The 16,866-nt window shown below is 37.6% G+C and overlaps 1 protein-coding gene and 1 pseudogene across 2 annotated transcripts; one reads left to right on the plus strand and one right to left on the minus strand.

Annotated features, from left to right (window-relative positions):
* The first annotated feature begins 10,791 nt into the window (after positions 1-10,791).
* Positions 10,792-14,273, plus strand: LOC103935546 (annotated as a pseudogene).
* A 129-nt stretch (positions 14,274-14,402) lies between these two features.
* Positions 14,403-16,457, minus strand: LOC103947673 (F-box/LRR-repeat protein At1g55660-like). Of its 2 annotated transcripts, XM_048585844.1 has the most exons (3): positions 15,229-16,457; positions 14,962-15,036; positions 14,403-14,878 (listed from the first exon to the last, which is right to left on the minus strand). In XM_048585844.1, the coding sequence occupies exons 1-3, from the start codon at positions 15,979-15,981 to the stop codon at positions 14,870-14,872; spliced, it is 837 nt and encodes a 278-aa protein (XP_048441801.1). In that variant the 5' UTR covers positions 15,982-16,457; the 3' UTR covers positions 14,403-14,869. The 2 variants fall into 2 exon arrangements, with proteins under 2 accessions (XP_048441801.1, XP_048441800.1); XM_048585843.1 differs by having other exon boundaries at positions 14,403-15,036.
* Positions 16,458-16,866: the final 409 nt, after the last annotated feature.

A 16,866-nucleotide genomic window follows, 5' to 3' on the forward strand; every position in this document is an offset into this window, starting at 1 on the left:
AGTTCAGGCTTAAACTATGCAAGCATGCTGTTGAGATGGGTTTTGAATTTGAGTATGTCGCAAATGAGCATAAAAGGATAACAGCTTCTTGCATTAAGAAATATATCTAGGGTTGTTTGTGGCGTGTTCATGCGTCTATATGCAGTGCTAATGGCCATTTTGGTATCCGGACATCAAATAATTAGCACACATGCACCGGTCGCATTCGAGAACGTTAAAGTGGGATAATAACCTCAAACATTGTGTGTTCCATAATGGTTGAGCAAATTCGGTCCAATCTTTACATTAAACTAATTCAGATAGTTGATGATTTAAAAAAGAATTATGGTTTGGATAATTCCTATTACAATGCATGGTACGGAAAAAAGATGGCAGACCAAGGGTTAAGAGGATTAAGTCTAATGGGGAAGAATCAAGACCAATGAAGTGGGAGGTGCAAGAAGCTTGGACACCACAATAAGAACACTTGCTCAGAACCCCTTTGATTATTAGTCATATCGATCATTTTTTTTTAAATTTGCTAGCACCCTTTTGATTTTGCTCAATATTATGTTTTTGGTAATAAATCATTATGTTTTTTTATCTTACCATTATAAACGCTTCTCTTTTACACTCAATGTTGTATACGCTAAGTTATCATATACTTTTGAAAGACATGGCTCATCTTCAAAATATTCTCAATACCTCAAAAACCAACCTATCGGAGAACCATTAGATAATCAAATAGTATAAATAGCGCACATTAATTTACACGGTAATTTACAATAGTTCAAACCTATCGCATTATTGTGTCAATATATCGCTAATTAACGTACCTATTAGTTGATAGTTTAATACCAATTAATCATGAATCGTCAAACTAATGACAAAAGACAAACCAAATAATTGATACATTTGGATTAACACACCAACACTTCGCCAAACCCTTATGTTTCAAAAATAAAAAAACTTTACATACCAAATGCCTTGAATGATCTAATTTAATATTATATCATGAACCAAACGACCATTATGAGTCAATGCAACATTAAGTAACGTACCAAACTCCTAGTACATTACAAACACATTGTATAACGTTTTTGCAGAGAAATACATTTAAAAAATAATAAAACTTTACGTACCACACGTCTGGAATGATCTAATTTAATATTATATCATGAACCAAATGATCATTATGATTCAGTGTAACATTAAGTAATGTACCAAACTCCTATTACATTACAAACACATTGTATAACGTTTTTCTAAACAAATACGTTTCAAAAATAAAAAAAACTTTACGTACCAAACTCCGTGAATGATCTAATTTAATATTATTTCATGAACCAAATAATCAATATGAGTCAGTGTAACATTAAGTAACGTACCAAACTCCTGGTACATTACAAACACACATTGTATAACGTTTTTCCAGACGGATATGTTGCAAAGATAAAAACTTTATGTACCAAACGATCAATATGAGTCAGCATAACATTAAATGACATACCAAACTCTTGGTACATTACAAAGTTGCAGTCCAATAATGTACCAAATTAAAAATGTTAACTGGTACATTTAAGCCAACGTACAAACATGAATAATATGGCACAAAGTCAATTTATATTCTCAACAGAGCAATGAAAATTACTTGCAAGTACGTTTCTACTAAACCAAAATAAATACAAAATATTATCCTAATGAAGGTCCAGCAAAGTGCAATCTTAGAACGCAATTGAAAAGATAGCAGTCACCGCAATGATGCCTTATTCGACTAGTACTAATATAGTAGCATTTTGCCTACTGTTGGCTCCAATTAAATTCATCATTTAAAAGACTACTTACTATTGTAGCTCTCATTTCCTTCATGTCATCGTCTTCAAAATGTTCAAAAACGGGTATGCCAGAAGCCATGCTCTCCATGATGTTTACTATTCTTAGCCATTGGTAGCGTCATAATGTACCTGAAACACTTTTAGTCAAATAATTTGTACCAATATATATATATGTATATACATACACATATATATATATATATATATATATTCTAGGCTGCAAGATGTCCACACGAATCATATATATAGCACACTACACGAATCATAAATTCTAGGCTACAAATGTACCAAAAGCTAGGTGTCAAACTACGAACATGTTTGCCAATTAAAAATTGCGATCAAAATCTTAGAAGCCAAAAGACTATCAAAACCAAATAGCATATAATATTCATGTTCAAGCACACTACAAGAAGAGATGTAGCAGTACGCTAACGAATGTACCAATCATAGCCTTGCTCAGGACCCTTAACTTCTTGTACTAGCTACGTACATTGCGGTGTGACTCCTAGCAAGTTGGATGGATCTGAGATCCAACCGAAGCTCCATATGGGATTCTTAATTCAATTAATACTAAAACCCTAGTTAAGAATTTGGCCAATACACAACATGCATCGACCCTAATGCGTGAATTATTTTTTTAACTCGATAACAGCTTCAGCTATACCTAGATTAATCAAGTTTTCATCTTTTATTTTTTTTCGTTTAATCAAAACCTTTGACTTCAAAAGACAATCAAAATCAACGCACCCAACTGATAATTGAATAAAAATCAGTAACTGGAACCTGAATACCAACGTTGGCCTCGGTACAAAAAGAAGGCTTCTGAAACTTATGGTACGTTCATAGGAAGGAAGTAACGCTGGAAAATAAAATTCACTAGAAAAATAACATTATTAATATCCTTAAATTCAAATCCTTCTAATATTCAACAAGTATTCTTCTCGGATTAAAACTCTGAGACATTAGTTAGCAAGAATCTAGGACACTTGTGTGCATTTTGGGGTGAAGAAACTGGATACGACAAAGAGATATGTTAAAGGCTATGGAAAAATATGTAATTCAGGTATATTACAATGGGTTAATTAAAGTACACATCGCACCAAAATTGTAGGAGAATGTTTAATCAAATTGTTAAATTGAATAGATGTTTAATCTAAAAAGCCTAAAAGTGAGGGGTCTATATCAAAACGCCCCTTACCAATATTACACTTCTATGTTTTGCCCCATCCTCCGAAAAAAAAAAAAAAACAAAAACGAAAAAACTAATGACTAAAATTAACATTTCTACAAATAAAAATGTAATATGATGTTATGAAGAAGATTAAACAATTTCCTTTAGACACAATTTCTTAATCTTCAAACGCCTAAGGATTAATTGAAACGGTGGCCAGCAGACGAGAATTTTTAGAACAGTGATAACTCCTCACTTTGGCCATGTTTTTCTAAATTAAAAATAAAAATAAAAACTCACCATATAGGCTTTTTAGCCAAAATGGTCATTGAGATTGACATAACTCCTCACTTTGGTTCCTAACATTGAAAATCGATAGAAGTGGTCCCTGAAATTCGCATAACTCCTCACTTTGGTCATTTCTTGAAAAATCTCAGTTAAATGGAAAAGCAAGGGTACGGGTTGATTGGAAAAAAGTACCCTCAATTTCACAGAGATTTTTTATGAAATAACCAAATGATTGACGGTAGACAAACATAGGGACCACTTCTATCGATTTTCAATCTCAATGATCAAAGTGAGGAGTAATACCGAGTCAGGAACCATTTTTACTAAAAAGCCCAGATGCATATGCAAAATTGTTATTAACAAAAATTGAATTAAATATGTTCTTCCAGAAAGCACTTTAAATGTTTGTCCGCCTCAACATCTCATCCCTCTCGAGGCCCACACGCACTCCATATAGGGGAAATCTCCTATTTTTATCTATTGATGATATGACCATGGGCAATAAAGGCAATCAGTGGTACATAGATATTCAAAGCAGAAAGAACGAGCGCTATGAATATGGCTAAAATAGCATATACGTTCTAAACTGATTCTTCACAATTTATTATATCACACCCGATTCACTTCACTCCCTAAAGACGGATTAAGGCTAGGGCTACTCTAGTTAAAGCCCGAGTTTACCGGGAGGATCTTGGAGGGCACCAAATCAAGGCCGTCACCCTCGCCCTCTAGAGATAGGGGCGCAACAAAAAGTTTTAAAAATAGTGCTACTCAACGAAGTAATACCAATTAACTGTCTATTTGATTAGCATCATACTGCATGGATTATGAATATATAGTATACGTATAGTTTGCGCATGCAGATGTTGCTAATTAATTTTTTTTAAACCATTTTCTTTGTCAAATTGTCAGAAAAACATTAAAGAAACAAGGGAAGAGATTTGTTTTATCATTCCAACAAGCAGGTGACAATATAACCTTTTTGGTGTTGGTCTTGTGATTATATGAAAACATGCAACGTCATTATTTAGGGGATTAAGGGCTACTTATGTGCTTTGGATTTATAGTCCATCTTAAAACTATATTAGACTAATAAATATGTATTAGCAAATTGACCATCATTTGTTTCAAATAATCTATACAAAAAATGATTAATGATCTACGCTGGATATATAAATTGCATAGCCCTTCAAGAGAAAGTGCACTGAATCGCATTTATTATATACATCACGTCTCGACGAATTCTTGAAAGGTGACAATAAATTAGTCTTCCATATTTACCCATATTACACTTCTATGTTTTACCCGATCCTCCAAAAAAAAAAAAAAAAAAAACTGACTAAAATTAACATTTCTACAAATAAAATTGTAATATGATGTTCTGAAGAAGATTAAACAGTTTCCTTCAGAATTCATGTCATACACAGACACTGAGCCTATCAGATTTACTTTTCACTCTCAATCATCAAAAAAATCTTATGAAACATGTATATTGAGAACTTGAAATTTCAGACTTAATTATTAATTAAAAGGGAAAAATACATAATGAGAGAGATAAGAAACAAAGGTGATACAAATATCAAAACCCTTCAGAAAGAATGCCTTCTAGGCTTCTACAACAATGATCTCCACTAGCTAGGCCCCTTTTCATCTTCATCCTCTTCTCGTTTTATTGAAGGTGCTTCGGTTCCTTCGGCACCAGCATTCTCACTCCGAATTGAGGTACTTGGATCACTTGGACCACTAGCACTCACGGTGGTGGGATTGGCTCTAAAGCAAGAAGATGAGCCGCTTTCAAAGGCTAGGTCATTAACCAAATGAAAGAAAGAACTGTAGCCTAAAGGCTGGAATCTTTTCCCACGACTTCTTTTTTCTTCTTCCAGTTTCCTTTTTCTTGAGTGGAAACTCATATGCCCTCCCAAGGCACTTCCAGTCAAAAAACATTTGTCACACTGAGAGCACTTATGCTCCCTCTGAGGTTGGGCTTGGGTCTGGGGTCGAGGCTGAGGCTGAGATGCTATCGTCGTTGTCGTTGTTGTAGGTACAGCAGCAGTAGCAACAGTAATAGTATTCTCCTCCCTAACAACATGACTAGGGCCAGAATTATTGCTTGAGACAGACGGCGCCTGTGGATTCGGGGGAATCCTTGGAAAGACTGGGGTTGGGACAAAATTAGGTGTTGTAGGGCTAGTAGCCCGAGTAGTAGTGAGTTGGACTTGAGCTTGGATGCTCATAAAGGTTGGTCTTCCAATATTAATATTGGAAGAGAATGATGGAAGTCTAGGTCCAGTACTAGCCCTAGACATGATGGGGTTAGGACTAATATTCAGAAGATTGGTTATTAGGGATGGGCGGGTTGATGGTACTTGATGAAATGGATTAAATGGAACTTGAGTTCCCCTTGCCAACTGTTGAGGCAGCCTCCGAGCATTGAATATTCCAGGAAAAATGAAAGTGTTATTCACTATAATATTGTTTGAAAGTGAGTTAATTGATGTGGTTGAAATGTTACCGTGCAGAGCACCGATACACCCCGATATGCATTTGCATTGATTGATGATGAGGTTTGCAATACATGCATGTTTTGCTGAAATGGTCTCACTCCAGGCCAGTTAGCCACACCAGCTAGTGGTTGTTGGTATTGAGCCCTCTGAGTATGAACGAGAGGGCTATTGACATATGAGTATCGGTTGGAAATAGGCAATTGGAGATTGGTATAAACGTTTGACCTCTGAAGAGTGGGGATGAGATTAGGGTTTTGGGAACTAGTAGTGACGTTGCTGCTACCATTGTTGTTCCTAGGGAAAGCCATGAGTCTCCGAGGAATAGGATTTGGAAAGTATAATAGAAAGTATAGAAAACAAGGTGAAGAGTACTAGCCACTAGCTCTATGTGAGTATGAGAGTGTTGTGGGAAATTCCATATGCTTTGTAAGACTTATATAGTCTAAGAACAAAAATGCATGAAAGGAAACTATGATACATCTTAATGGCTTAAGGTAATTTTTATCCCAAAGGAAATAGCTTTGGGTGGCACAGCCCAAATGCATGTACGAGAATTTCACATTCTTTTTTATGGAAAGAAGAAATAAATTCATTTTTGGTATATATTGCCAAATATGCTGATTAGGGCACGCACGTTTTAAAACTCTCTTAAGTATATAAGGTAAGAGAAAAACCCTAAATTATTGAATATCAAATTTCTTTTACATGTACAATGTATTATTGTAGGGATAACGCAGTGGAGTTGTCTGCAATTAAGGCTTGGAAAAGAAGTACCAAATTAGTTCACCACCATCAAATTATGGTAGAAATTGCATACAATTCATTGGTCGTCGCATAATTCCAGCCTTGACGACTCCACACTTGAAAGTTCAATCCAACATGCTACTCACTTGACTTCTAGTTAAGGTTTTTGTGGATTATGGATCTATTTGTTCGCTAAATGGTTGTTTTTGATTTGGCGTTTTGGTACTACAGTTTAGTGGTATTCCTCTTCATTTGTAAGTGAACAGTCTTAAGTTCGATTCTCACCAAAGGTGAATTTAAACCACATTATTGCTAGCCCATTATGAAGCTTAGCCCTCAATTCGCCATCTCTTTAGTGCAGATAATATCGTTTGTTAAAAAAATATTTGGGGATCGAATATTTGTTATGTTATATTTTGGAATTTCACATTATAGCTAGTTTTCATTTAGGATAATGCTAGGAAGGCTAAATTTTAAACCAAATTTGCAAATCAAATGATATATCACTAGTAGGAAATAAGCACATCAATTAGCACTTAAGTAATAATCCAATCATCAACCACCACATCACTTGGTCTCCTTATCATTACCCCCTTGTTTAAGTAGCGTTAGCCAAGACAACCCCCTTATTATTATTATTTTTTTCTAATTATTTTATAATACATATGGCGTCGAAGTATCAAATTTTGGTAGAAATCCAAATTAATGTGTCAAGTTATGCGAGAGAATCCTCACCAGATCATCTTTGTGAGGATCCCGAGGATTCTCAAATCACATATGTTCATCATAAATCAAGCAGTCACAAATCATTGTGAATTTTTTTATTTAAAATTGAATATAAACAGTACCTGACGAAAACTAGTCACACGATGTACAATGAATGAATGTGATTGGAGGATCCCCGGAAAACTCACAAAGAGGATATGGCAAGGACCATTTCTCTCAAGTTATGGTGAGAAACTCATCCGTTTGGGCCCACGTTGGGCCACGTCATGCGCTTGAATGACACCCCAAGAAAAGCGAAAGTGTTGGCATTGCAACTAAAACTAACCTAGGTAGCCACTTGGTACTATGGTCTAATGGTATTCCTTTTCACTTGTACGTGAGAGGTCTTAGGTTCAATTCTTATCAAAGGTGAATTTGAACCACATTATTGCTAGCTCATTGTGAGGGTAAGGACACTCTCTCCCTCTTAGTATAGATAATATCATTAGTTCAACAAAATAAATTAAAAAAATAAAAATAAAAACTAACCCAAGGTATGTGATTGGGAATTAAAAATAGGCTAAACCTTTTTGTAGTCCCTGTTGTGATACTGTACTCTCTATGTGACCCTCATGGTGAAAAGGTTATTAATTAAACTCTCGTGGTAAGCCCGTTAGCAATTGAGGTCCAAAGTTAAACTTTGATTAGTCTTCTATTAATAAACACATGATGCATGAATTTTTTTTTTTGGTTGCAAGAGAAGAAGCAAGCCTATACCAGGAAACTTATCTCACCCATGAAAAAAGATAAGCAACACGAAAATGCCATAAACAGCAATCAAAAGCAAGGAATGTAGTTTTTTGTCGCCGGATCCATATCCAACTGATGGAGAAGAGAAGAAAAAGGTCCTCCATTCACCAAATCAAATGATATATGCCTTGATTGACCATTCTTATTCCGCAAGATATGGAAACCTAATTCGATTAGGAATCAAATAAGTTTCCTATATTCTTAGAGATTTCTACAATCTAGTGATTGTCGTGTGTCGCAAGTAATCACACTTCTAAGAAGATGCAATATCTACTCCTAGATATCTTCTTGGATTCTTTCGGTTTAATACAGATTCTATATCCTGAAAAGACTCTCTCTCGACTAGTATAAATACACCCTTCTAGGTTCATCTCGAGTAATGCAATTATCGCATACTTAATCTCTTGCCTATTGCTTAAGTATAAAATTGCTTACTAGCTTGACCATTGGAGAGTCTTGGATCGATATCCCACCAGTGCCAAGGTGATCTTACAATTATTTGCTATTTTACAGGTAGTCGAGTATGTGCATCTCATTCACACACAATGGTGCATGAATTTGGTTTCAACAATTGTTGCTTTTATTAAAAGACAATTCATATTCCCCCCACCAAAAATCACTCTACCTCAATCATGTCTATCAAAGAAAGTTCAGTTAATACCAACGTTAACGCCTCAATGAGAAACAATCCACTTCCTAATGCCTAAACATCCCAGGCGCAAGCAATCAGGTCCTCGATGCTTCAACCTTCCTATGGAACAATGATGTACCTAGGACTAGAACCCCTCCTACCATGGATCACATATGGAAGACCTTACAAAATATCAACACTTATGTCGGCGAATTGTAGAAAACCTACATGGCTTTCCACCACATAATTTTGTGGATATCAAAAGTCAAATAAAGGCCTTGGAAAACTCCAACAAGGCTACCCCGTAAACCCAAGTTCCTGTCTTTGGTTATAGGAACTTAAGTATAATAATTCCAGTAGGACAACCAATCGTGTCTACATACTTTTCGACTTCAGATGAGGTTGCTAATCTGAATGCATGCACACGGAAACACGAAGGCCATATTGTCAACCATGCCTTTGCAGACTCCGAGTCAGACTCTTATCCCTTGGATACTACACTAGCGCTCTGCATGGAAACCCAACACCTGGACTTTAATGTTCCAAAATAGTATGAAGAACAAGAATGACACAGACCACTGAACTACAATGACTAGAGGGACACTCTGAGAGACACTTGGAAATTGCCTTTCCAGCAAGGTTGTTGCTAAAGTTAGGGATCATCTTTCCTCAATAATCCAATTTGCACCACCTCCAAAGAAGTTCTCTCAACCCAGGTTTAAGTACTTCTGCAGAGATTCTGATCCATAATATCACATCTTGCATTATCAAAATGTAATGGCCTTATATAGCAGAAACGACGTGTGGATGTGCAAGATATTCTCCCCTACCTTCGAAGGACTTGCTATGAGATGGTCCTCTGAATTGCCAGCCCATTCCATTTAACAATTTTGAATACCTTGCTGACATTTTTACAGCACCCACTATGTGTTTCGTGATGTTCGCAAACGTCGCGAAGCTATTTTTTGCATGACTGCTCAAACTAAGAACGAGAGTCTTTAGAGCTTACTTGTAGAGATTCCATGTAAAATTGGCAAAGATTGAAAAGCCAAATACTAAGCTCGCCACAATGGCATTCAAACAAGGACTCTATGTTTATTTACCTTTCGTCCATAAATTGAATAAAAATAAGTACGACTATGCCACTTTGGTGTTTGATATCGCTGATGAAATCACTGATTGGGATTATAGAACTCGGAACACGACCTTGAACAATACAATCAACAATGTCCTTCATAGCATCAAGGACAAACCTCTCCTTAAAAGGCCTAAACCCTCTTCCTGACCATCTAGCCAAGAAAAAGCCAAACGAGTACTGCTACTTCCACTAGTGCATTAGTCACACCACTTGGAACTGTCATACGCTCAGGGATCATATCGAGGATCTATTCGATCAGAGGCATTACTGGGAGTTTGTCAAGAGCAAATCCAAGAAAGAGGAGCCCGTTGAGAAGAAGAATCAAGGTAAGTTTGATCAGTATGAGCTCACAGATGATGAGGAAGATCGACGGCAAAGAAGCCCATCCTTAGCATAAATTGCATCTAAGGAGGACATGAGGCGCATGAACACAAAAAGGATAGGAAGGAAACTCCAATCACTATGAGGTGGAACATCCTCAAGCATAACCAATATCACTGAAGGCCCTCTAACGAACTACAAGTGGTTTGATTCTTCCTCGACAATGAGAAGATATATAGGTCGTCCATCACGGATCCAACCACAATTAATGTCAACGTTGTTTGCTACGCGTAGACTAGGAGAAATATCTCAAAAACCTGCCTGTGGCATCTTCGTCAAAGATGAACCCCAATATAAAAACGTGTTGTCTCATTTTCTTGAGATATGTAAGCAATCCAATTCGGATTCAATCACACCCTTGCATCAAACCCTCATTCTTTTATAATAAGAATTCAGTTTGAACAGCGGCAACTTTTGTTTGTTAGTAATTTCTATTTTCTTTTATGCGATATAGGGCCTCCGTTTTAGCCCATTTCACCTTAACCCATTGGATTTTCACTTAGAGTGGGCTGCAGATCAGTATCAATATTGGGCCTGTAAGCCCATATTAACCTCATCGCTTCATCAGAAGAAAACACAGAAACAAAAAGTACTCTATTAGCTCACCACCTCCGTCGTCTGTAAATTCGACTCTCTTTCCCTCCCTCCCTCCCTCTCCGAACAGAAAAATGGGTAAAGATCGAAACGGCAACGTTTCAGATAGACGAAGCAGAAGCGCGGAGAAAGAGGATAGACGAAGCAGAAGTTCCGAGAAAGAGGAAGAAAACAAGAGAAAATCCGAGAAAACGAGCGAAATTTTGGATTCTGAGTCCGAAGAAGAAGACAGGAAATGCAGTAAATCTAGAAGAAAAGAGCGGGAAATCTCCGATTCCGGCGATGAAAAGCACGTGAAAAGGGATAGACGACGGAGGAGATCCCGAAGGCGGTACCGTAGCGAGGAGGATACGGATTCGGAGTCCGAGTCGGAATCGGAGGAGAGCGGGTCGGATTCGGAGTCGGAGAGTGAGAGCGAGAGTGACGGGAGGAGGAAAAGGAGGAAGAGGAGAGAGAAAGACGAGGACAGAGAAAGGAAGAGGAGGAAGAGAGAGAAGGGAAGGAAGAGGAGGAGGAGAGAGAGGGAGGAAGAGAAGAAGAAGAAGGAGAAGAGAAAGAAGAAGAGGAAGGAGAAGAAGGAGAAGGAAAGGTAGGAGCGGTGACGAATTCGTGGGGAAAGTATGGGATCATCAGAGAAACTGATATGTGGTATGTTTGCTGAATATTCTACGGTTATAGGGTCTTAACTTTCTGTTTGGCTGCTGAGAAAATGTAGGAAAAAGAAATTTACTTTTCCCTTTCGAATTTGATGATTACTGTTGTGTGTAGGAGCAAACGACCAGAGTTCACAGCATGGTTACAGGAAGTAAAACAGGTAATTCATTGTTTCCAACTATTTTACCACCCCATGAAACCATTCGTTTGCAGGATGTTTTATTTCATTCGTAAAGTTTCAAAGATTGTAGAGTTTTCCTTTTGATTTGTATGTGTTTCGAAGCCATGTGTTGATCCATTTCCGAGTTGCCTTCGTTGATAGTATAGTTTTAATGGTAATTGTTTTATCTTTCATTAGGTGAACCTGGAACATCTGGCAAATTGGGAAGAGAAGCAGATGTTCAAACAGTAAGTGTGTGTGTGTGTGTGTTTTGAGTTTGCATTTATTTTCTATCTTATTTTGGCATCACGTTTGGTTTATTTTCACTGACACCATCTATATGATGAAGATCACAAGAACTTGTTAGCATTTTTCTTTTAATTTTCGAATTGTACAATCTCAGTAGAAATTTGTTTTCCTGTAATAGGTTCATGGAAGATCACAATACAGCTACCTTCCCTTCGAAAAAGTAAGCTTCTACTCTATTATCTTGGTGCACTTCAATTTACTTGTCCGAAAAGAAAAAGTTATAAACCTTTGTCCTTGTCATTGTAATGTAAGAGGTTGCGGTGCTCACCTTTTAGGGGGAAAGTTAGATTTGCATTTTTCTTTTTGTAGATTTTGTATCTTAATATACATAAGCACCTAAATTAGGCTGGGCCTAATAAAATGAGACACTACTTTATGTCGATTGGTCGCGATCTATTTTTGAACCTGAGGTTGTGGTGTTCACACTTTTCCTTTAGGTATTGAGGATTTAGAGGTGAATGAAATCTGTGTTTGGTCTATTTAGTGAAATATACTTCTTGATTTGCTTTATTCTTTCAATTGTTGTTATCATAACTATGTGTGACCCCTCATTGTCGATAACCAAACCAAACAATCTAACATGTTGTGGTGCCAGATTGGAATCAGTGATTAGTTGACCTCGTGTCTCAATGTATGATTTTGGTTCACAATTTGACAACAGAATGTTCCAGACTTCAGTTAAATCGAGATGAAAAAATGGAGAGATAAGATTTGAATTAAAATGGGTTGTGTGCTTTTAATTTTACTTGTCTAACTTAGTGGGATAAGGCATTGTTGGTGGTGGTGGTGGGAATGGTTTTGTAAGGAGGAGATTGGATGTATGTGCTCACCTTTCTTTTTCCTTTACTTGTTAGTCATCTTTGCTAGAAATTCTGTGAAGGTGCATGCCCGTATACAAAATTGTGTACAATGTAATACCACAGAATGAAAAGTAATTACTTTAACCTTTGTGGTTGCAGGTACTACAGCCTCGATAATTACTACAGGCATAAAATGGAGAAGGAAATTAAAAGAGGTTTTAAGAAGGCTACGCCAACAGAACGTATTGTATTCAATGACGAAGAACAGAAACGGTATGTTTTATTGCTATTTCATTGTAAGACTAGTTTTAGCAACCTTCAATTTCAATACATTCATATAGTTTTCGTTAGAATAGCAAAGGTTTCAATCACTCACTTATACTGTGGCTTTCACATTTTGTCTAGTAACTTTATTTTGTACTATAGGACAATTAATAATTCACGTAGCTGTACTTAATAATAGGGTGGTGCTATCCACACACCCTCTTAATTTCCGGCCGTCAAATTGAATGAATTAAAGATGATCAAAGGACGTAAATTAACAAGGGGTGTGCGGAAGGTAAAAAGAGGTGTGTGAATAGCACCACCATAATAATATTTTGGCAAAAAAAGCAAAAACAAAAGGAACTTTACAGCCTTTATTATAGACAATGTAAAGGGATAGCAAAAGGTACTTGTAAGTAAATTTGTGTTAGAAAGTTTATTTTGGGATTTGCATGCAAAGAAAAAAATGTTCAGGCAACTGTTTATCGATACAGGATGGGAGAAACATAATATACCGTTTTGGATCTGTAGGACCAAATTTACATTCTTGGGTTTGGTTAATAATATTATATTATTCATTGCTATTCAGGCAAGAAATGATGCGAGTGCGTGAAAAGCAAAAGGAAGAAGAAGTAGAGGCTCTGAAGCGCTCAATGCAGAGTGGACTGGTATGTTTCTGTTTCATCACTCTTATAACGTTCAACTTGTTTATTGTACCTAAAATCCATCCCAAGTCGAAGGACACTTTGTCACTCTTCAAGTATTTCAATTTTCAGGCACAAGCAATGAAAGAGCAAGCTCAACTAAGGGAAGAGATGGCTTACCAGTACAAGATTGGAAACATGGAGGTGAGGATAAGTAACTGAGCGGTCTTGATGTAATTCTTAAAGTCATTTCTCGCTTTTTGTTTATGGTATTACCTCTTATTTTCAGGCTGCCGCTGCTATTCAGAGAAGGTTGGACCCTGATGCTGCTGTGTGAAAAAGGTTCACTGTGATTTCAAGAGTTTAATTCCGTCAGGTTTCTACCATAAAAAAGAAACTTACATGCATAGATTCATAGCTAGACTGAACTGTTAAGGTACCCTCTGTATCTGGTGCCCACTTTAGCCTGGTTGTCATACATTCTAGGATGTAATATTTGGTGACCGTCGTTCTCCTCAGCGGTTTAGCCATTTTTGAAGATGCATAGTAAAGGATGTATGTTGTTTACTGTTTTTCTTAGCACATTGATCATCATGAAAGTCACCCATCTCCTTTGTGCTTTTGAGAAACACAGATATTATTAAGAGACCTTGTATGCGGGATCCATGTGTATGTGAGAGGTGGTTTCGTGTGTCTAGGTAGCATTACTGAATGAATAATAACGACTCTCTCAGAAAGGAACAAATGTTAAATTTCAGATGCCTCAAAATATTAGGCTGTAAAAGACTTAGAGCCAAACTCGGTGCAAGCTCGAGCTGTTTCGGACCGATTTACACCCTACATGTAAGGCTAAAATGAGAGGAAACATACTCGGAAATTGCAGAGTCGACAGATGAGCATGAATTTGAAAGATAATTTAATCTTTCAATTTTCCGTTTTTGTAGTTGAGATCATCTCCACCTGACATGCTTCTGAAGCTCTCGGATATTCCAACACTTGATTTCTGAACCTCATCTCGGCATCTGGTGTTACTTCTTGGACATGGATTCTCATTTTTTGCAAAACTTCGGCATGAGCTAAAAGGAACTCTACCACTGTCAACTCGTACAACGCCCCTTCGAACCCTAAAATCTCAATTTCTTGAAGGCAGAGCCCCAAGCATTCCGGCGTGGATCCTTCTGGCATTTTGTACAACAATCTTCTGAAGGCAAAGTCTCTCTTTAATCTCCAGTCGATTCTCAAGATAAGGTACTGCAGTTTAGGAGAGCTATGTAGAAGCAACGCCAATAAGTTCCAGCTCTCACAAGTACAGAAAACGAGTTCCAAACACGCAAGGAAAGGAAACCTTACCGCGAAATTTCTCAACCGGATCTGCAGTGCAATTTCTTCTACGTTGTCCCGAGTCTCGTAGGAATAGCCGACGGCCTTGACATGCAAAACATTCACAGGCAAAAAACATGGTTAGTTTCTATACGCTGCATATGTAGTACTTTAACTCAAATGGTGAATGAAACGTAGTTATGACTTAGTTCTGGTAATTTGGACCTCATATTCAGCCAAGAATCAATCTAATTGAATGTGAATAATATAAAGTTAACGGAAACCATAGAAACTTACCCCTGTAGTACCTCCGGACAACGATAAGGACTTGACGTTTGAGAGTGCTTCAAGAAGCTCGAATGCACGATTTGAGTGGTTGACCTCGAAATAAAGCTCAAGTTTACCGTAATCTGCTGAAGGGTCTCCTACACAAATCTTCGCATAATCGAGAACCTTCAAACCCACAGTGATTCTATACTTGGCCAAGAAGTCATCGCAGAGCTCAAGGTTCTTGAGGTTCGGGCAATCAACCGCAAAGCTATAGTCGATATCAGCATTGAAATTATGCACCAGACATTCAATCTTCAACCACTTGAGGGTATTCGATTTCACCTTTAAAACCAATTCCCTTTTCTTGTTCAGTATGTCACCCTCTATGAACAAATCTTCAAGCACACGGCAGATGTGGAGAAGCTTCTCCGTAAAACTAATACCATCTTCGCTATAAAACCTTATCCAGAGAACCTTGAGGCTCGGAAAACACACGCAATCCGGAGGAAAATCCAGCCGTATGTTCCCATTTAGTTTTAGTACGAGAAGTGAAGTGCTGACAGACAAAATTTGAGGCAGTTCAATCGGGTTTTCCGTGTAAGAAATCCTGATCTCGACCTCAACTGTATTGGATGTGCATGCACGAAGCAACCAAGAATTTATACAATTCAAATTCTTATGGTCGGAGCAAAAGAATGCGAGTTTTCGTAAGCATGGCAAATTGATGAGGCGGAGCACGTTGATAACGAAGGTGGCGAATAGGGAAGCGTAGTCGGACATGGTTTTGGAGCTTTCGCGGAGAAGCAGTAACCGGTCATCAAGCTCTAGGTTTGTGAAGGAAGCAGAAGTCCATAGGTTTTTCCGGCATGTGTAATTGGCAAGAATGTGAGAATATGGCAGCAAATATCCTCCGGTAATCTGGTGATCATGTCTTCTTCTCCTCCTTTTTCTTCTCGTCTCGCTTTCTTTTTCAGTGGCTCAGAAATTTGAGTTCTTGGGGTTGTTCTCCGACGAATCATGGAAAATAGTTATAGGGTTTGGTCGAGAATTGGAAGTTTGAGGATATTGGGGAACAAATCCAACTAAAACTCGAAAATCAACGGAAATTCGAAGCAAGCTGATAACTTATCTTCGACGTTTTTTTATGCCAGAATTTCTGGAGAATCCCCCTAGGCTTGAAACTGATCAGTGCTCTTTACAGCGCCGCCGCCGCGCCAAAACCCTACAAAACAGATGGAGAAAAGAAAACCAGAGGCTTGCGGGCGGCGTGCCTATGGAAACTAAATTCCGGCCTATTTATAGTGGAGGGGGGAGTTCCTTTCCCAGTAGGAACCGCGGAGTTGAAACTTAAATAGCAAGTAATTACCTTTTAAGAGACTTTCTGGTGCAATTCGTTTCTTGCGTATCAAGGAACTCAGAATATTCCACATTATTTTAAGAGACTTACATTACAATCTGTAACCCATTACATTAAAAATAAAAATTAAGATTTGATTAAGTCAAGGGTAGCTCGTCTCGTACTTATTATCTCTCTCATATTCACGAATATCCAGTTTCGTGACTTCTCTCCATCCAAGTTAATATTATGGCGTCTTACTTAATAGGAAAAGGGTGTTCGAGGGCTGACAATATTATGGCATAGGTTATAGATTGTAATGTGAGATT

This window comes from the organism of the source record quoted next, unplaced genomic scaffold (assembly GCF_019419815.1).
Source record: "Pyrus x bretschneideri cultivar Hongxiangsu unplaced genomic scaffold, Pyrus_bretschneideri_v1 Contig23, whole genome shotgun sequence".
Lineage (NCBI taxonomy): Eukaryota > Viridiplantae > Streptophyta > Magnoliopsida > Rosales > Rosaceae > Pyrus > Pyrus x bretschneideri.